General features: G+C 33.7%; 3 protein-coding genes across 6 annotated transcripts in view; 2 read left to right on the forward strand and 1 right to left on the reverse strand.

The window, feature by feature from the left end:
• The window catches only part of LOC123306396 (heterogeneous nuclear ribonucleoprotein K), a 207,029-nt gene extending 191,365 nt beyond the window's left edge, over positions 1-15,664 (forward strand). For all 3 annotated transcript variants that reach the window (XM_044888377.1, XM_044888375.1, XM_044888376.1), the window contains 5 exons: positions 8,786-8,914; positions 10,706-10,971; positions 12,311-12,545; positions 13,032-13,201; positions 15,087-15,664. In XM_044888377.1, the coding sequence (XP_044744312.1) occupies positions 8,786-8,914; positions 10,706-10,971; positions 12,311-12,545; positions 13,032-13,201; positions 15,087-15,123 (837 nt within the window). In that variant the 3' untranslated portion in view covers positions 15,124-15,664. The remainder of the gene's footprint in view (positions 1-8,785; positions 8,915-10,705; positions 10,972-12,310; positions 12,546-13,031; positions 13,202-15,086) is intronic.
• A 2,000-nt stretch (positions 15,665-17,664) lies between these two features.
• On the reverse strand, positions 17,665-21,296 carry LOC123307232 (lysM and putative peptidoglycan-binding domain-containing protein 3). Of its 2 annotated transcripts, none has more exons than XM_044889460.1 (3): positions 21,165-21,296; positions 19,255-19,405; positions 17,665-18,437 (listed from the first exon to the last, which is right to left on the reverse strand). In XM_044889460.1, exons 1-3 carry the CDS (start codon positions 21,206-21,208, stop codon positions 17,940-17,942), a joined length of 693 nt encoding a protein of 230 aa, XP_044745395.1. In that variant the 5' UTR covers positions 21,209-21,296; the 3' UTR covers positions 17,665-17,939. The 2 variants fall into 2 exon arrangements, with proteins under 2 accessions (XP_044745395.1, XP_044745396.1); XM_044889461.1 differs by lacking the exon at positions 21,165-21,296 and adding an exon at positions 19,465-19,625.
• On the forward strand, positions 19,965-21,403 carry LOC123307231 (protein arginine N-methyltransferase 6). Its single transcript, XM_044889459.1, has 4 exons — positions 19,965-20,124; positions 20,184-20,420; positions 20,475-20,662; positions 20,715-21,403. Exons 1-4 carry the CDS (start codon positions 20,086-20,088, stop codon positions 21,280-21,282), a joined length of 1,032 nt encoding a protein of 343 aa, XP_044745394.1. The 5' UTR covers positions 19,965-20,085; the 3' UTR covers positions 21,283-21,403.
• The last annotated feature ends 76 nt before the right edge of the window (positions 21,404-21,479 follow it).

Raw genomic sequence — 21,479 nt, forward strand, 5'->3', positions numbered from 1 at the left:
TTCCGATTTCTTATTATATTCCGAATATTTTACTTTCATCTGGATCTCGTGAAATTAATATGCAAATTAATTTTTGGCGCTCGATTTCTTGGGCATGAAAGTTTCGGTTTATCCAGAAAATAACATAAATTCATAAAGTTGGATGAATTGAAATAGATGATCATATTTGCTCGCATATTTCCGATTTTATATATGTTTATGAGCATAAATTAAATTATTTCTAAAATGATTGATATCTGTGAATCGTGCAATTCCAAGATTGGGGTATTCAAAAAATGCTTCTTGCGTATAATTTGAGATATTTTGTAGCTAACAAAGTGAATTAATTAAATTTTCGACTTTGTTTTCCAGAGTTTCCATTCATTAATATTCATTACTTTCCATAACGTTTTCAGATTTTTCTCCGGTAATTTTTCGTGTTACTTATATTGGATTCGATTGGTCATTACTTGATGGAAATTTTGGAGGGTTGAAAAAGATATTTCCTTGATTAAAAAGGGGATAGCAGTTTCATTGGCAGCATCGTTCATCAGTAAAATCTTTTATATATTCTCGGATTTTATAGAACTGAATCATCAACATCAATTCATCACAATTAAGTTTCGAGTAATTTATCAAGTAATTTGTACTTCATATTATACGCATTATCATTGAGTTTGATGCTCAATGGTAGGGTGTGAAAGTTGTATCTTGCCGAATTTCAGTCAATTTGCAACCATTCCACAATTTTTCAGTGGAAACATAACATGGACCATACTCTGTAGGAACTTTTTTGTTTTGAATTGCCTGTACTATTAATCTGTGAATTCGCTTATTTATGTGAATTTCGAATTTTTGCAAAAAATTTTCTCATGCATAAGAAAAGAAATGAACAAATTTTTTCAGATAATTCCTCTTTGCTGACTCAATCTTCTGTTATATGTAGTTCCGGTATTCTTGTTTATTTTTTCTCGAAAAACGTAGATTGATACACTATGTGGGCATACAAATATAGTTGGGAAAAACAAAATGAAGTTTCATTTTGTTTTTTAAGCTTTCTTCATGTTTTCTCCATGTTTTTCATCTTCACTTACGTGATTACTCCTGAAGATGAGCTTTAGTGAGCTCGAAACATGTTGAGAGATTAAATATCACCTAAGTAAGTAATTTATCTGGTATAATGTTTCCTTTTACCTATTTTCGAGAACGTTATAGGAAGTTCATTTATTATTAACTCAAAAATACGATTTCGTTGCTCCAATTCAAAGTGTTGACCTCCTTATTAAGGAAATATCTTTCAGCTTCCTCTTCTACGAATTCATGTCGAAAATAACCCTCCTCAAAGAATGCGGTCCTCTCAAGACTGTGCCCTGTTCCACTTGCAAAAACTATCAGAATATTCAGAATTACAAGCGAGCCATCAAAAGCTCTCGGAAAACTGCTAGTGGCGGCAATCAGGGTTGCCAGCTCATTCCACTGAGAATCTCGTATACTTACAAAAGAAAATTAAAATTCCTGCTTGGTTCAAGGTCAATTGAAGAGGAATACCAAAAATATAAGGTGTAGGGTGAGATTTTCTGATCGATTCAAGATGTAGAAGAAAATTATGAGGTGTTTGCCCAAGTTCAATCGAAGTTTCATATGCTCGGAAACATAAATGGATAACGAAACTATTTGGTAAATGCATTGAAGATTTAAGGTTGAAAAATTTGCGCCTGAGGGTATCAGAAAAAATTCTGATGTTTAAAAATTGTGAAAAAATAAAAAGAAAGAAATGAAATATCTGGGAGAAAATTTCTATAATATATTTCTCCGGGAATATTTATTCAAATTTTAATGACATTTTTCTCCAGCTGCAGACCTCCTTTTGATGTGATTTTCCAAGATATTCCATGAAAAATGTAGTTCATTGGGCGATGCCAACCATATTACAACCAAGAAGAAATTACTTTGCACGAATACGTCATCCATTTAATGTTTAAAGCGAAATTCATCTTCAAAATTGAAATCCTCTATTATCTTTTTGTGTATTGTGTGTAGTATACCTCTCGGTTATTTCTTCAATGAGTGAAAATTTTCAAGTTCGAGCAACGTCAACTAGTTGAAATATTTTCCGTCCTGGCATTGTCTTTTTGTGGAAACTTGGAAATTCCCCAGATTCTTATTAATTTCCAATTCAAAAATAACTTTTCGCCATACCTAGTATTCGGCGAAGAATAAACAATTGAATGTTTCAAGAGTATCACGAGCATAGTGAACAATTAGAAAGTATATCTCAAAGCAGAGAGTTCGAAAGGCATATTGCTGGGAGAAAATTCCCTATAACGAAATCTCCCCCCATTCCAGGGAAGTGTCCCGTCATCTGGCAACCCCGGCGGCAATGATCCAAGAATCTCATTTATTCCGTGTTTTTCGCGTCTTCAATTTCCGGATACTCGACCTTCTCCGGTTCCCGAATCTTGGCGGTGCCGAGGGCAACTGTATCGTTAACGGAGTCCCGAAAGAGATCCTTGAGAGACCCCTCGAATATAATTACTTGCATGTTGATGGAAATGTCGTGTATTCGGTATGACATGCACATCGGTCACGGGTTGCGTTCACAAACTTACTCAGAGCAAGCTCTGAGTAAGCTCTGATTACTCGAAGCGTTCACAAACGTACTTTTAGTTCCTCAGAGTATGCTCTCTAAGCATTGACCATACTCATACTCTACTCTCGGAGTAAGTTTATGAACACACCCACGATGTCGGTTACTGCGGCATCTACTCACTTTAATGGCTTCCAGAACGCATTGTCAAGAAATATTTTCAGGTCATCATCTTCAGATCGTACAAGAAAGCGCCTACCATGGTGAAGCAGCTAAATCCGTTGCTTTAAAGAGCTTTTCTAAAAAGTGAACTATAATTATCATCGATTTAGGAGAAAAATTTGTGTAGCATCCATGCATAAAGTCCATTTCCTTTAGAATAATGACGTTCATGAATCACTTGTGATTATTATGTTATGTTAGAACTCCATGGTCAAATCACAAATAGAAGCACTACAATCATGGTAAACACGCTGGAAGAAGAATTTTCAAATGTGTAATGTATACATATATATTCACTTTTATTTTAGCACTCGGTTGGCCATGGAAATTTGACACATTTCACTTTGTATAGTAAGAAAATGTGGGGTTATGACGCTTGTCAAAACATTTTTGGGTTTTAAATCAACGCTGTGTTGCCCGTTCTACGTAAAAGTTTCTGTTATTACGTATTTTATCGCAATGTCGAATCTCTTCGGAAAATATGTGACGAACATAATTGAAGTTTATACAAACTGAGTTAAGGCATACCAAATCCAGTTATTTGCATGGAAAATACAAGAGATCAGTATAATATCATAATATGCACTAGCTTTAGGAGAGTTAATGTTCGTTATCTTCTTTGGCTAAAGTTTGAATACGTTACATCAGTTGTAGATTTCCAAAATATTAACCCGAAGATGAAATGCATATGATGCAGTGGTTGGGAATGGGTATCACCCGAAATAATTAACAGATAATTACAAGAATGTTGAATTCTTCAACAAAAATCATCTTGCATCAATGTAAGTAAAAGAAATTGAAGTTTCAAGTCAAGATGAACTTCACCTTTGAACAAAAATTTCAAATGAATGAATGAATAAACTATTAACAGGACAACTGGCGCGTATTTGTGGATGTTCATCTTAATGCATTGATATAATAATAATAATTAGGTATTTATTGGTACCTTAAGACATTTACAATGTATAGGACAAGTTAAATGAAAAATAGAAAAATCAATTTTCGGGAACTTATTTTACGATGACATCCATCGAAAATCCTGTAGTAAACTTTTCGCATTAATTCAATCAAACATAAATTCTCAAATGCCACCACTTTTTTGGGTCTCCCAATAGAAGGAAATTCTTTGTCATCCTCTTCATTCACAATCTTTCTGATTGTGTAAATATTCAGCTGAAATGTAAGTCGTTTAGATTCAGATGAAACATTATATAAATTCTCTTACATTGAATATGTTCGCTACCGTCTGACGTATTGTGGATTTTAGAATATCAGGGTATAACTAACTAAAGGGTGTTTCAAATTGCTATCTGCCAAATGGCCTCCTCTTGCAGCTCTACAGACGTCCAATCTTTTGTTAAAATTTTCAATGAAAATTTGACATAACTGATGCTCTATCTCACTAATGACACGAATAATTTCATCCTTTAGTTCAGGAATCGATTATGGATTATTCTTACACACCTGGCTTTTCACATAACCCCAAAGAAAATAGTCCAATGGTGTCAAATCACATGATCTTAGTGTCCAATTGACATCAGCGTTTCTGGAGATTATTCGTCCAGGAAATTATTGTTTCAATAAATCAATTGTGTCATTTGCAAAGTGAGGTGTAGCGCCATCATATTGAAACCAAATATCCTCTTGATCAATATTCTTTAATTCAGGCCACGAAAATTCGATTATCACCGAACCGGTCTCTTGAAATTTTTTAATAATTCGACCAACAGTGCTTTCAGATGGACAATTATGTAAACCATAAAATTCACGAAATTTTCTGAAAACACTTTTCTCAGAACTCTGATTTTCATGAAATAATTCGACAATTTGAACGCGTTGTTGAATCGTTTACGAAGCCATTTTTATAAATGTCATACATCATACTTTTTAAATGTTATAATACCCAGACGAATTCGGTGCGCAATCTATATTTTATTTATTCTTGAAAAAAACCGCGCAATTTGAAACACCCTTTACTTGAATGAACGGACCTGAATTCTAAATAGCACTTCCTGAAACCCTGTACCTTTTTTCAATCACTTTCGCCAATTTTCGTAATAAAAATTGATATTAGTTGTGGCCACGGCGTTATGACATTAACGATATTTCATGAGTGCCAACCTTACTCAGTTCAAGTTACAAAAACTAAATAAATGTGAATGGATTATACAACACGCAATAGTGCTTTTATTATTTATATTAAATCTTATCAACTCTAAAGGGTCACTCAATCGCCTCAGAAAGAGACAAATAAAACAAGGAATAATTACACTTTTTTAACATCATGTAAGTAACTAACAAACTGTAAACTTCAAAGATTGTGTATTAGTATTTGCCAATATATAAAGGAAAAAGCAGTACGATTTATGGACCTGTACTTCTTTGGGTACGTTACCCCATATCCGCGTTGATATTCAGAATTATGAGCGATCTCATTTTCCAGAGCTCACGCCGAAAAAATCGCACGAATTTTCATTTCGGAGCCGAAGCCGGCAATAAAAACGGATGAAACGGAAATCGCTGAGCGAGGAAAGTACACTCGTTATTCCTTTTTGTCGATTTTTCCGGACTTAATTAAATAAAATTGACTTCTCGTCTGCTCCCTGCTTCATCGTCATTCATTAGTGCGATTTTTTTTTTCAACAAACAGATGATGAGCCCGTAGTTCAAGAACACGTTTCAGTTGTCGCTCTCCATGTCCGTTTCGAAAGCCGTTCCTTTTGTATTGCCTCCTGCATTTTAATTAAAAATGCTGGAGGACAAACGTGTAGTAGTTTTATTCTTTCAAAATTAAAACTCTGGAAATTAAAAACTACGATTTCATCCACGTTATTTCTGTTGAGAATTTTTTACAACGGCTGGTCTGGGGCGTTTTTTCGCGCTCTTCCTTTGCAAAAAAATTGTAATCTGGATATTTGCTTGTGTTGCTTCGTAAATGAAAAGAAACAGTTTCACCCTTGTGATATTTCCATCTTTTCTGTCGTAAATTTTTTACATTGTTTATTTCTCACTTCGAAACTTTTCACATAGTCTACTCTCCTAGTTTGTAATACACCATACATCTGTAACTGAGAATTGGCATTCAAAAATCATCGATTTTTCATATAATTCAATATCGTATTTTTTCCAGGATATAATACGTTTATCTTTTCCTCTCTTTAGGAGTACAACCAATTCAAATTCAAAATAGGCAATGCCGAAAAAACAATAGATGATTCAGATTTAGAAGATAAGCAATCCCTGCTTAATAAGGAATAAACAATATTATAAAAATATATTTCCCCAAAAAATGTAACCGATACTTGATAATAATCAATAATTACTAAATATGATTGTCAGTACATTTTTGAGAATTGAAAATTAAGGAACTTTTTTCTTAAATGCTCAAGCTTTCCAACAAATTCATATAACTCATAGCCGAAATTTAGTTTTTTTTTTCTGAACTAGATTGGAATAAGGATACCTAGATTTTTCGTTTTAATCCAATGTTCACCATCTGCCATGAGATTGGTCCCATTCTTAGGTATTAGTTCTTAGTAACCCTGCATGAGCTCACCATAAAAAATGTCCTCTGAAAAGCAATTTTTATTTAATTTTTTGTTAAAAAAAAACTAACAATAATGAAATAGAGACATTCTATGGGATCGAAAAGACAATAAAAAAATGTCAGCATAATGTCCGCCTACTATGTAAGTCAATTAAAATTCGAAATTGATTTCAGCTTGATGTTTTATAATATATGTATATAATATGACTCATGCTACGTACCTGTTGATAAATTATTTTTTTCTCAAGAATCGTTAGTTTCAGCAAGAAATAACTGGAGACGTTATTCATCCAAAATGAATCAAGCTATCAAAAATTAATTATTTAATGTTAAAAAATGAATAAGGAAAAAAGTCAGTTTTCTGATTTCTGGTAAAAATTTAAAATGTCAGCAGGGGCTGCTCAAAAAACCAATTACATATATATCAGTCAAAAATTAAATTTTTTTTTCATCCGACAAACGGAAAACTACAAATATAATTTTTCCGAAAATGTCGAAGGAATAAGCAAAACTCAAAATAGAGGTCGCCACGTAATGATTGGTTCATAACTTTCGTATCACTTTATCCCAATTAGTTACTAGACAATCAAAATTAGAGTTTTGTATAAATGATAAAATTTATTATATTGAGTGCTATCAACTTGCGAGTTAGAGGAAGGTCCATAAAGATTTGATAGCCCATTAAAATTTTAATGGTGCATTATATTTTAACGGACTTTGCTGCAACTGGACGTAAGTAGGACAATGGTAATATAATGCCTTTTTCATGAAGTTCCTGGTTGTTCTGTTCAAGAACTGTCTTCCATCCGTTTCGATTTGAAATATTTCAAGGTCTTATTATGTAACTGCCGTTTGTTCAAATTCCCACCGTTGTCAATTCTGAACGTTATGAGATAAACGAGTCGCGAAGAAACTTCCGCAAGTTTCGAAACGTGAACATAGATACGTCATCAGAGATTCACGTAAGGTAGTGGGTATAACGGGAAAATATAGCTGCCTTGTCAAAAACAATCGCGAGAAGGAAATTGAGGATAATTTACGTTGTTTTTCGCATGTTTGCCCGTTTCGAGATGAATAAGCTTCCTGCACACGGCAGAATCATTTTGCATCGAAAACAAACGTTACGAAAACAAGTGAGGCGAAAAGTTTTATTATGGGGTAGTTTTCGTAGTCGACTAGTGTGTGGATAACAAGTCCGAAGTTATGTGCCGGACCGGCTAGGACAAACGTTGAGTCTACTACAAAGTCTGCAAGAAAGTTTCGTTGTTTGGAGGTAGTAGAAAATACGTCTGCTTTTGGCATATGCAGCTTGGAAGTTTCACTGGATTCCTTGTTTTTATGGAGAGGATGCTTCTAGCAGTAGTTAACTAATTCACTTACTCTCTTTCGCTTCGAATATCAGGAAAATCGTTAAGGTTTAGAAAAAAACTTCAGCGCCATCCATTTCCATTCCCCCCCCACATAATTTCGAAATCTTTTGCGTTATGAATTTATTCGATGGTCTGTAATTTTGAAATTTTGAGCCGAAAATGCCCCCTATTGATTGGATTAAAAATTTTGTTGAAGAATTTGTGGGAAATATCAATTCTGTCCAAGGCTACTAACCTTAGTAATATGTTCACTTCTTGTATCATAGAGTTATAGTTTATACTTTTTTCAATAGGTCTTTCTTACCAACATCTCAAATAAAAGATATCATCAAAGGAGACCACTTGTCTCCTTTGAATGTGACACATCAAGCCCAACTTTTCATTTCCCGCGGTTCTACTGATGCTGGTTTTCGCTGGCTCTACATTATTTTTGCCTGAAAAGAATAGGTAGGCGAGAAAGATTTTCCGTCCTCTTAATAGATTTAAAAGGTGGCGATTTGTCTCGTGGCGCCCCAGAAACTCCCTTTTTTGAGTTCGACAAAGGTAGGCCCCTCGAAAACCCATTAATAACGAACCGCCAACTCAAAAGATATCGATGAGTTTCCCCCACTGAAAAAACCGCAATTCATCTCAATTTTTCAGCTCGATTACGCCATAAAACAAATAACTTTTTCCACTTCGCCCCTTCCTTATCCTCTGTTTAGATCCGGGGAGATTTACTACAGAAACCAATAAAACCCATTACAACTTAATTAAATAGCGATGGAAGAAATGATTCAATTCGCTGTTAGATCCAGTTGAAAGTTGGTCGAGATTCTTCTTTTATCTATCTGTTGGGTGCAGTTTAGCTGACAGAGGTTGCCTCTAATGAATGACAAACAGCATCTTTCTATTCGGAAAATGATAGTACTGTTTTCGAAAAAGAATATCCGCTTTTTCAATTATTTATCGAAATTTTCAAACGTGTTACAAGAATATACAGAATTTTTTGGGCAATCAGCTTTCATTTACCACATATTTGATCTTATCTAATCATAACTCAATAAAAACTCTTCCTACAATATTAATTTTTTGTTGCAGCAAACTGGAGCTCGAGTAAAAATCTTCTCGAATGCGGCACCACAAAGTACAGACAGGATCATTCAAATTCAAGGACACCCAGACAAATGCATTGACACGGTTCGTGAGGTTATCACCCTCATAAAAGGAGTAAGTATCCAACGGAATTTAGTGATTTTTCTGGCAACCGAGGCTCTTTGCTTCAGTTATTATTTTTCGCGGATGATAACTCTGATCTAAATTAATTCTTTTCTATCTGAAGAATATAACATTCTTAAAATACTATCTAATTTTTTTTTAGTTTTTTGCACGCTTGTTCCTAGAAACGACTGCGTTATTGTTCTGCTTAAAATTTCACACTTTAACTTCGAAGAGAAATGATCTGAGGACTCGAATTTTTCAGGATAGGTTTACGCTTCTCAATTTATGGCCGTTTTATAAACCTATCTATTCATCGTTTCACTTACTGACGATTAGTAACCAATTGTAACCATTCTAAAATATATCTACAGATAGATCATAGAAACGGAATCACCATGCATTTTCTATCATCAGTAACTGAAACAATGTATAGGTGGGATTATTGAAAACGGCCGTAAATAAAATACTCAGTAACTAGCTAAGTATAATACGAAGACTTGATGAATATCAATATGATCATAATTTAGTTGGAACCGTATCAGTAAAAGAATTTTAAAGAAATAGGTACCGGTAGATTCGGGTGACTTGGGACAGTCCTGTAACTTGGGAAAATTACCCCCCTTGCAGATTTCTTTGTTTATTACCATTTATGAGTGAAAGGACAAACTTAGAACATTGTGTAGCGTTTTTTCGGTTAGTTTAACAATTAATTTTTTTTCTTCTTCTTTTTAGTGTCCTGTACATGTGTTTCACTTAGTGCATATGTAATTTTTTTTCCGGATACGTGGGATATTGGTATATTAGATATGTCATGAAACAAGGTTGTTTACAAGTCAAACGCCAACACGGATCTCATTCATTTATTTTGTTGTTTCATAGGGTGACTTGGGACAATACCGAATAGATACAAGCGGCGCATTGGCAGCAGGAAATATGCCGATTTTCCGCAGGATATAATTATTTACGTTATTTCCACAAAGAAATCACCAAAGAGTGAAAGAAATTACAGTTCCCTTGTTTTGTTCAGTTTATTTTTACATTTGAGTTGCAATATATTTACTTTCGCTGTAATAGGGGTTTATCATTTAATTTCCTTACCGAATTTCAACTATATAATCACAGATTCTAATTTTTCGAAACTATACACCGTCCCAAGTCACCTATTCCATTTGAGAGTTGAGAAATCAATAGATTATAACTTGTCCAAGCCTCCCAAATTGGTGGGTGACTTGGGACAAGTATATTTTATTTTTAAATCCGAATTCTGAAGCATGGTATATATCTTAATCTATAGTCTGAGTCATTAAGCATATTCGAACCTCTTTTTCAGATAAAAATAGGTCACCGTTTTAAAAATGTGACAAGTAGAATCAACAATCGTCCCAAGTCACCCGAATCACGGTATCTCGAAAATTTTCCTCCATATTTTTCAGAAATTTCATAATACGAAATTGAGCCAAAAAATTTAATGGCATATGCTACGTCGAAAACTAGGACAAGAACTTTATATGAAATCATATCTCGAAATACAGTTTGTGGAAGTAAATTCTCTGGAGGCAGTTATTTTCTTTTTTTTCCGAAACGGATGAAGGAAAGTGCATTTAAAAATTTCTAAATTCCTCAGATTTTCAATTTCTTATTCAAAAATAATTTGTCCCAGTTGTTCTACATTGTAATTCCATATTTTATTATCACACAAGACACATAGTTTCTTAACAATGCCTTTCTTTATATATTACAATATCTTCATTTTTGTAAATATAGAAGGGGTTCAATTTCATGTTATATTTTTATTTACAGAGCCCCATCAAAGGAGCGGTCAACAATTATGATCCTCACAACTACGATGACTTCTACGCCGATGAGTATGGCGGTTGGGGTGGAAACCAAAACGGAGGAAATGATAGACGAGGTGGCGGTGGAGGAGGTGGTAGTGGTGGCGGCGGAGGTGGTAGCTTCGGTGGCAGTGGCCGTGGAGGTGGTGGTGGTGGTAGAAGCAGCGATATGCGCGGCGGTGGCCCATCCAGAATGAGTAGTAATAGAGGTCCACCACCAAGAGGGGGAAGGTAAGGAAACTATGAAATACACATATATTTCGGTAATGACATCCATTTAGGGGATGTTTTTTTATCATAAAGGTAACTTTGGGATGGTTGCTGTCAATTCACAATCTTATACTCGCCAGGTACTCGTCTCAACTTATTTATTTGAGATGCTAGTGAGTGTTACATGGAATGAATCAATATTCTGCATTAAAAAAATTTTTTCTCATTTTATTTCAAATTCGGAATACAAGCAGAAAAGATTCTATTATAAATATGCTCAATTTCTACTAAAATACAGGATTTTGTACAGATGCCAAACAACTCAACTAAACTAAATGTTAAAACAGATAACTTTCTCTAAGAAACATTTTTAACTTTTTTCCCAAATATGCACAAGGTTAAATTAAATAATCCAAATTACTGCAGAACATATTAAGAGAGTCACAAACTCGTGCGATAGGGGAGTTTCTACCAATTTGTTTTAAGTTTGGTAAAGCGAACAATTACCTATTCCTAGTAACACCATGTTCATATGTCAAATAAATGTAAGGTCCACAATAATTCGACGTGTTTGCTGTATATGTTAAGTGAATGCCAATTTGAAGTGCACATTACGAATATATTCCGAATTACCTTCCCTTAATAGGCTTTATATGACTCATCTAATGCGAGTTCCAGACAGAACTGGCAAAATTTTACGTGGAGTGGACCAACGCAAAAAAAAACTGACTTGATATGCAATAAGAGGGTATACTTTCTCCCGATCGGGAAAAAAGAGCTCGAAAATGTGTCATCCGTTTTCTTTTAGCCGCTATACTTCTCTAGATCCCCTCAGTAAACAACTTGTTCATTGTCCATTTCTAGAGTATGGCTGCTTCGCATTTCAATTCGAATTAGCGATTAAGTATTCCCTGAATCTTTTCATTTGTTTTAGATAGGTGGGACAATTTTTTATTCGACCGTTTAAAACTATTATAGCTCCATTAAGCTAGATTACGATTAATCTTCTCCGAAGGACTTCATATTTGTTGACCATCTAAATGAATTTGATGTATACCACGACTTCGAATCCTTCAAATCTTTTCGAAACCCAAGACTAATTGGCACCGTCAATATAGTTGGCATTGGAGCTCTGGTGTGAACGCGGCAGTAGAAATTGAAGGAACATTCGTATATACAACTTCCACGTGAAAATTATCGCCAATTTATTTTTCACTTCATTCAGTTCGAAGTTCCTCAAAATTTCAATAATAGTTGATTCTACATTTTCATGTGTCACAAAATACCTTTATTCATTGTGCCTCGGCTTTCTAGTTTTGTTCTATTTAGGATTTTAATTTAATGACGCAATAATTTTCAGATTTAATGAAAGATCGTCCAGCGGTGGTCGCGATAGCTTCGGAGGAAGAGGACGACAATCTCTGAATGGCAGTGGAAGTTTTAGAAGCAGCGATATTTGGGAAAGTCCCCTGAACGCCCCCATGAACAGACCACCCCCAGGAGGTGGAATGTTAGGAGGCAGCCCTATACACAACGGACTTGGCAGCGGAATAAGTGGTGGAAAGAACTCTACCCAAGTCACCATTCCTAAAGACGTAAGCATTCAACCCAATTAATTCCATGTTCAGAGGGTGGCTGAGATATTAAAAGGCGAATCATGTCTGAGCTACTTAGTATCATGCTAACTTTGGTTCTCTATCTAAATGCATCAATTATATGAAGCAAGCCTACCTAAGCTTTTCAGGTCAATTCTCTATTTTTCATATAAGTAACAATCTATTACAAAAATGTAATGTTGTTTTTTTTTTAATCTCCACCCAGCTGAAACGCAATTTAAAATAATAATCTCTTTCTCGTTATATTTCAAGACCTTTCAGAACTTCATTGAATATTACAAAAGCTGCTGAGACCGAACTTCGGAATTGTAACTTTCCTAATAGTTGTCTGTTTATATTAGAATTGTATTAAATGAATATCAACAGGATTTAGAAAAAAACTGGATTGGTTTTCGTATTCAATAGGATACCACTCTTGAAATTAATGAAATCATCATTTCAATGCCTAATTTTAATATTTTACAGCTTGCTGGAGCTATCATTGGAAAGGGTGGTGGCCGTATCAGAAAAATCCGTCAGGATTCAGGTGCAGGAATTACCATTGATGAACCACTTCCAGGATCGAATGATCGAATTATCACCATCACTGGATCACAAAACCAAATTCAAATGGCGCAATACCTTCTACAGCAGAGGTAATCCATCTTATTTAAACTCATTAAAATTTATTTTTGCATAATATAATATATCTAGTGCAAATAATATCGATAGGAAGTTGTAATTTTTTTGTTATATCGTTGGATATCAAATCGACGACTTATATGCACTAGATACATCATTCAAACATATAATTCAAGCCTTCAAGGAACTCTTAACTAACATGGAATCATGGACTGTTACTGCTACTAACTGATACGGGCAGAATTGTATGGAAGACTAGTGATTTTGTTGTTCTGTTTTATGTAACAAGGAATCACTAATCATCCCACAAAGCTGTCCTCCTGCTTCATGGTGCGGCATGGAAATCATTATTAACATAGAAAATAGTAAAGCATATTATGCATAAGCCTTCTCTGCATGATTTGGCTGTATTGAATTTTCTTAATTATGCTGATTTCATCAGAAATGTTCAAACATGAATGTTTATATCCAACTGATAAAAGTTTGTATTTCGTATTTCGAAATTTATTGATTTTACTACAGTGAAACCTTGCTTAATGGTTGATAATGGTTAATGATTGAAGATTTACTAATAATGCAAGATATTTATCAAACAACTCGCTAATCCTGTCATAAATCTTCGTAAAAAATGGTAATTTCTATTTCTTCGCGAGAATCTTTCGAAACGATTGCTTACGGCATTTAACAAAAATGTATCCAGTCATTGTCCCATTGGACTAATTTCTGGCGGGCATAATTATATCATTAGAAGTAATGCTTCTAAACGTATCATGCTTGGTTCCCTCGCTCCTTTAACCTCTTGTTGCTCTTTCAGGGAATCATTTGTCTATATTATGTTCGACTTGTGCATGTTAAGCCAGGTTTAACTGTTTTTTAGCAAGGATCAAAAAATTTAAAGTCATACAGGGCAGATCTGATATTGAATTATTGGTTAAATAGTGGAATAAAAAAATCCATAATTTGATGGAATTTAAAATGTACTGTGAGGGTTCACCTAAAACCTCATTATCGAATTGTATCATGTTATAGAATCTGAATGTGAAAATTTGATCGAAATATGAGTGCAATTAGAAACATTTTGTTGATAATTTATTATTGGTGTAGGTATTAGGTTTTTTACCTCTTGTTTCATTTTGAGAGAATTTATTGATTTCAATTTTTTGTATAATTATTATTTTATTGTGATACAAGTTTATTGAATATTTCAAGGAACATCTTAAACATTTTATTGTTTCCAAACATGTATTCAATGCTGATAGTAGAAGTGAATCAAATGAAATAGTAGTTTGATTGGCAAAATTACAACTTGAAATATTAATATCCAACTATGTCTAGTTCATAAAATTTGTATACATTCAATGAAGAAAAGTTTAAATAAACCTATTTCCTACAGCTCTTGATTCTTGAGCACATATTTCATTAACTATCTGGGTATTTTTATGGAATTTGGCTCAAGTCCTCTAAGCATTGACCGCCACCTATCATTATTTTATTTTATTTGCTCTTTAAGCTCACATTTAGCCCCAATGAAAATTGGGGCCGTTTTCGATATATATTTTTTTTTATTGGCTGGATACGCCATCTGCCATAAATTTTGCATAGTGAGTATATTTGAACTTTTTTTCTTGAAATTTGAAATAGATACGCTTTTCCAAGGATCAGCATTCGGCATTTTATTTTGAAACATCCTGTATGAATCATCAGTTCCAAATACTTTTTGTAGGAAACCAAAAACTTGTGCTAATAAAATAGGTTTTTGTGTACCTAAATATGTTTTCCCAGAAATAAGGAAGGATGATGATCCTCCCTAAATATTCTTGTTCTTTGAAATATGTATATTTTTCTCTTCCCAATTCAATACATCAAAAAAATGTTTATTCATTAATTATTTTGTTTCAGCGTTCACAACAATGCTCAAGATAGGGGAAACTACTAAGGTGATCTAATGCCTGGCTGAACATACACAAGTACCCATCACTGTAGGATTATGTTTCTAGAATACATTCCATAAGCCAAAAAAGGGCATCAAAACGCCTTTGTACATCTTGAATGAATATTAATTTTTTTTAACATGCGTCTGGAAAATGTTTCAGTTCATTTTATCTAGAAATATCACTACAGTTATATATATTTTTGGAAACAGTGTTATTTTCAATTATTATTCTTCTATTATCTACTATCATCTATATATACATATGATATAAGAACCCTATATATCTAGAAAAATAATAGTTTCAGGAAAATTTTAAATAATTTTATACTTGTCTTTTTTAGAGAGAATGTGTTACAGCCTTAGTTTTGGGAACAATTCAGTACAAATTAATTTTGTTGTTCCATTTGAAGAAATTACCAAATATTTTTATAGAATGTAAGGTATTAGTGCTTATATACAGTTTTCTAGTGGATAAAGGATGATAGAATGACAACATGTATCTAATTCGTTCAACATTTAAACCAATAAAGAATAAATTGCGTGATTGAATTTTTGATGTTATATCAACCTCCCATTTACATGGATATCCTTTCATGAAAGATGTTATAAGATAAGGTTTGGTTCTGACAGCTTTGTAGGGTAGACAATGGCTGGTCTATAGACTGAGAATTCCTTAGAAACAACATACAAAAACATACATATTTAATATTGACTAACTATCATCCCCCCAAGGCCAAAGACATCGGTCATTGTTAACAATACTTTTCTGCAAAGATAATCTTTGCTTTTCTGTACATTCAAGACTATGTGAATTATTGTTTGGGATTATTTGAAGAGTTTGATGTATCGGAAAAGGGCCATAAAGTAATCAGAGTAAAAAAATTAAGACAATGGCGAATTGTCTCCATTGTCTCAATGCATTGCCACTGAGTGTATTTATTTAATTAGGATGTTATTTATTTACATAATTTACAAGAGCCTATGTGGTTCAAAAACAAGTAAAAAGGAAAAAACAAAATAGACACAAAGTGCAGTGGAAAGAAATGATAATTCACAAACCCACAATGGCAAAATAACTGCCTCTACCAAGATGAGCACTGAAACTCCACACAAAAGCCCTAAGAAAAAAAAAATTATTTAGTTCTGCACCAGTTATCAAAACTAAGTTTAAATTGATTCACATTTGGCCTACACACAATACCAGTCTGCAGTTTGTTCCAAATATGGAAAACTGCTCCACAAAAAGTATTCACGTGAAGCCGATGTGAGTGCTTTCCTGTAGAGCTTGTAACGGTAACCTTGCAAATTGGTGTTTAAGCGGAATATCATACTCCCCTTAGTCGTTTATGCTCAAAGGTAGTCGCTTGAGTTAGCGCAGCCTATCTTCGTAGACAGGTCCTTCTGTATCCATAAGGCTGGTAACTCAGTATCCTCTCCAGACTGTCGGAGTCTCTACGGCAACGAGTATCCCACACTGGACTCGCATACTCAAGAATTGGTTAAATTAGCGTAAATATTGGTATCATCGGCGAACATGGAAACTACCGATGTCAGACGTCCGGGTAAATCTGAAGTGGACCCAAGACAGAACCTTGCAGTACCCCACTATAGCGGAACAACGTAAATCGTAAATTCAACGTGAATCTGTTACCAACTGTCACTTAGAAACGACACTCGCTGGGATAAGATTGAATCCATACAAGAATAGACCCACTGAATCCAACATGCTTCAATTCAGCGAAAAACCTACGAAACGGTACCTTATCAAATATGCACGAGCAAAATCAAGGTATATGATATCCACTGGAATTTTGGAATTCAGAGGCAATGTTATAGGTTTGTGATGACCTACTAGGAACAAAACCATGCTGGTTAGGTGGGATAAAAGAAGTGGCTAGAACAAAACACATCAACTCATCCACCACAATTCTTTCGCATATTTTAGCGACAGCACTGGTTACTGTGATGGGTCGATAATTATAGGAATTGGTTTTATCTCCCTTCTTGTAGATGGAAGTAGCCAAAGAGTTGGTTACTCTTTGGGGTAACAGAACCCACCAACCAGTGCTTCCGCACTTTTACTCCGTGCGGACATCAAACTAACTCAATAAGTAGTTGTAAAGTAAGATAGGAAGACTTGTGGAAAATTCGAGGGGATCATATCGCAAGAAAAAAAAGATGTATAGCCACATCCCGGCCAATTTTCTCGAGGATCTTTAAAAACGGAAATTTTTCAATTTGATCAGATCTGTATTTCTCGAAATATTGGCAAGATAACTATGTATTTCCACAAAGTAGCGCTACGCTAGTTCAGTATCTGGATGAGCGACTGCTCTGAATAATGATTATTAACAGAGACAAAATTTGTCTCTTTGATTTGATTAATTTACTTATGCACAAAAAGCTCCTTATTTTGCGTCGGAGCTTTTGTCATTTTTCAACAGCTTAAGACATTTACAATTGAGGTCAAACACCAGGTTTTAGTGAAACCTGCTTGTCTTTCTGATGGGGTTTTTCCAAACTCTTGAATATGAAAAAATGGTATATTTCTCATATATATATTTTGTAAAAATAGTTCAATTTTCACTGGTTCCATATATAAAAGATGATCAATACATTAAATAAACATGAATAAATATAAATAACAACCTGATAAAGTAAACATATTTTCAACAATGAAAAACTCAATTTAAATATTTTTAAGCATCGCCATGCCTATAGTCCATGAATTTATACATTTTATGTTCAGATTTAGTACTGATTGAAAACACTACACCTCTATTTTTCTGGTATCACAATCATTAAAAAAATGAAGAGTATCATGTTTGGTGGTGATGATAATTCTCAAGGTGTTCTGCTATATAAAATACATAAATTAAGGGAACAGCAAATATTAAAACTACAATAAAAATAATTAATCCAACAAAAGAAATGTCTCCATCAGTTCCATTACAATTCAACAATGTTCCTACAAAGTCAGATGATTTAGTTGGTAGGAGCTGCACTTGCTCATCATCTATTACATCAACTTCATCCAAGTTAGCATCAGTGGATTTCTGTGCAATTTGGCTGTTGAATATAATCTCATTCACCTCTGGTTTGGGTGTAGCGGATTTTTCTTCTATTTTTAAATTGAGATCAATCACATTGATTTTGGGAGATTCAATGTCAATCAGTTTATTCTCAGGTGTTGTAGAACCACTTATGTGAACTGGAGCTAAAGCTTCTGAGAATGGTTTAACTGGTACTTTAATAGTGTTCCTTGCATATATTTCATTTTCCTTGTGTATGTTATTTAGCCGCTTGATGTCTTCAATCTAAAAAAAGGTAATGTGCTAAAATACATGAAAAAGAAAGAATACAAGCAGATTGTTTTTGAAATGCAGTTTTTAAGCAATGCAACCGGGTGAAATAAAACATAGTTTCAAGATTTTCAGCTGTTTTAAGATAAATTAATGATTCATAAGCGGTTTTGAATTTTGAAATTATGGAAATTTTAGAAACTTCTTGATGGAATAAAGAGAAAGGTAGTTGAAAGATTTAAAGAATTACACATTCATTTTTCAATCCAATAATAAAGAGCCTAAAATAGAACTAAATTTTATATTTATATATCATATCCTATTTTCCTATTTCTACATAGATTGTGGTTTCCTTTGTCTCTGTCATCTTCTACAATGCTGCTTGAATACACAAGGTATAACAACATCACCTAGGGTTTGTTCATAAACTTACTCTGAGAGTAGAGTATGAGTATGGTCATGCTCAGAGAGCATACTCTGAGGAACTAAAAGTACGTTTGTGAACGCTTCAGGTAATCAGAGCTTACTCAGAGCTTGCTCTGAGTAAGTTTGTGAACGCAACCCTAGCATGAATTTATAAAGCAACAAATCAATGCTGCTTTTGTTTGATACTGCAATAATAATTATTGCCATATATTGTGTGAACTCAATAAGAAAATTAATCTGACAATTGAACCGTTTGAATCTCCACTCCAACTTTGATAAAAAAAATCATCAAAATATATTGAAGAAAAATTATAATCAGAGAATAGATAACTCCTAAACGATATGAGAATTTTTGTCAATGTTCATCTGTGATGTGTGGCATATGGTAAACATTAATCATTCTTACAGTACAGCAATACCGAATAGCTAAGGACTGTAAGGTGTCTCCTTCTTGAACTGTTTTTTCAACGGTAGGAATTTCCTTTCTGGGCGTCCTCGGTTTAACAAATAATTCTGTTTCTTCTTCACTTTCATCATCACATTTCTGATATTTATACCTATGTTGAATAAAAATTTACAATTAATTTCTTCAAAAATTTTGTGGAGAACTACATACTTGTGCCTTTTTTTCATCATTTTTGATTAAAGAAATTTGTACTTATTACCTAGTCAGCAAATAATAATAATAACATAATTACTAAATAGTAAATTCGAGATTCGAGGTTATGTTTAGGAAGAAAACGTCATTATTTTGATCATGAAATTCATGAACTGCCAACGTTTCAACTTCTACAGAGACAAGAGAATGAAACTATGAACTATGAACTATGAACTTCTATGAATGATTTGAAATATTAGAACTACATCTTAAAAATTACAAGATTCCTCTTTGAAAGTTGTAAACGTAGGACTAAAAAAAATTAAACCCTTGCCATCCTCAGTCCAACTTTTGTAAATAGTAATTCGAAAATACCTATTACATTTCTGATTTTCTAGGATCTCTTGAAATTGTGAAATTTCGAACGTTCCTCAGTGAACTAATTACTTATTATAAATTAAATATGAGTTCTTCGCATTCTCCTTATTCGAAGAAGAGTATTTCTATTAAAATACTGTGGATATAAAATTTGAAGAAATTTAACCTCAAAATTGAAGTTAGAAAAAAACTCTTGTCTGTGTTCATGTTTTTGAATTTGGAAAATTTCAAATTGTAAATATAACATACCAAAAGGATACAATGGATTCCAATTATATCGAGAGTTATAATGATTTGCAGGTTGTGTTAACTGATGATTATTTTCTTTCCAGTTTATTTTTATTTTGTGCTTAACATAGGTTCATCAGCTCATGCTCCTCGATACACCAAGAAATCAAGCTTATCGACAAGCAATTTTAGACAACAAAGATTTCATAAAAGGAAAGATAATACTAGATGTAGGTTGTGGCACTGGCATTCTTTCAATATATTGCGCTCAAGCAGGTGCTGCAAAGGTTTATGCTGTTGAAGCTAGCAGTATTTATGAAGTAGCCAAAAGTATTGTGAAAGAAAATAAGTTTGAAAATGTTATTGAGGTAAGTCGATATTGTAAGTAACGCTATCAAGTAGATCAGGGTTCGTACTTCTAGGTCATTCATTCAAAAATAGAAGACGTAACTCTTCCTTCTAAAGTAGATGCAATTGTATCTGAATGGATGGGATTTTATTTGTTCCACGAAGGAATGTTAAATTCTGTTTTAGTGGCAAGGGAAAAATTTTTGAAGCCAGAGGGTTTAATGTTTCCTGAATCAGCCACATTATTTGCAGCTCCAATTAGGTAAGTTTAATTGGTTAAATTGATACAAGTATTCTAGAGCTTGATTTTATAGTGTTCCATCATATTTTGAAAAATGGAGCGAATTAGATGGAATTTCTATGAATACATTTGGGGAGAAAATAAGGAATGAAGCATCAAAAAAACCTGTAATTTCAACTGTCGAAGCAGATTGTTTACTATCAGATCCAGAAATAGTTACATGGATTGACTTGAAGCAAGTCACACAAGAAGAATTGAAATCAATTGAAGCAGAGCATTTGGTAGTTTGTAATAAATCAGGAAAATATCAAGGAATATGCTTATGGTTTTCATGCACATTTCCATCACAAGATACTGAACCTATTACTTTATCAACAAGCCCTGAAGATTCAGAAACACATTGGAAACAAACAACAATAGTGCTACCTACAGAGATAGAAGTTGAAACTGGTGCTCCTGTGGCTTTTAAATTAAGCATGAAAGCATCTGAAGATAGTTATAGAAAGTATAATTTGGAAGTTACCATGCAGGATCCAAATGAAATTCAACATCCAGAATATTGTCCATGTTATATGACTAAATGTATTGTAGTTAGAGCCATGCTTGATAAATATGAGAAAGGTGATTTGGAATCGGCATGACTTTTGTGTTTATTACTGAATATGACATAAAATGTCATCAATGAGATGAAAGAGAAACTAAAAACTTGTTCCTGTGGTCTTTCAAGGTTGACTTTTGTTATATAAAAATACTATTTCCATATTTTGAGTTCATATTTGTTTTTCAATAATATACAGAGTTTTGACCCTCATCAGTAAAGTGAAATTGTGCAAAGGTG

This window comes from Coccinella septempunctata, chromosome 2, assembly GCF_907165205.1.
Source record: "Coccinella septempunctata chromosome 2, icCocSept1.1, whole genome shotgun sequence".
Lineage (NCBI taxonomy): Eukaryota > Metazoa > Arthropoda > Insecta > Coleoptera > Coccinellidae > Coccinella > Coccinella septempunctata.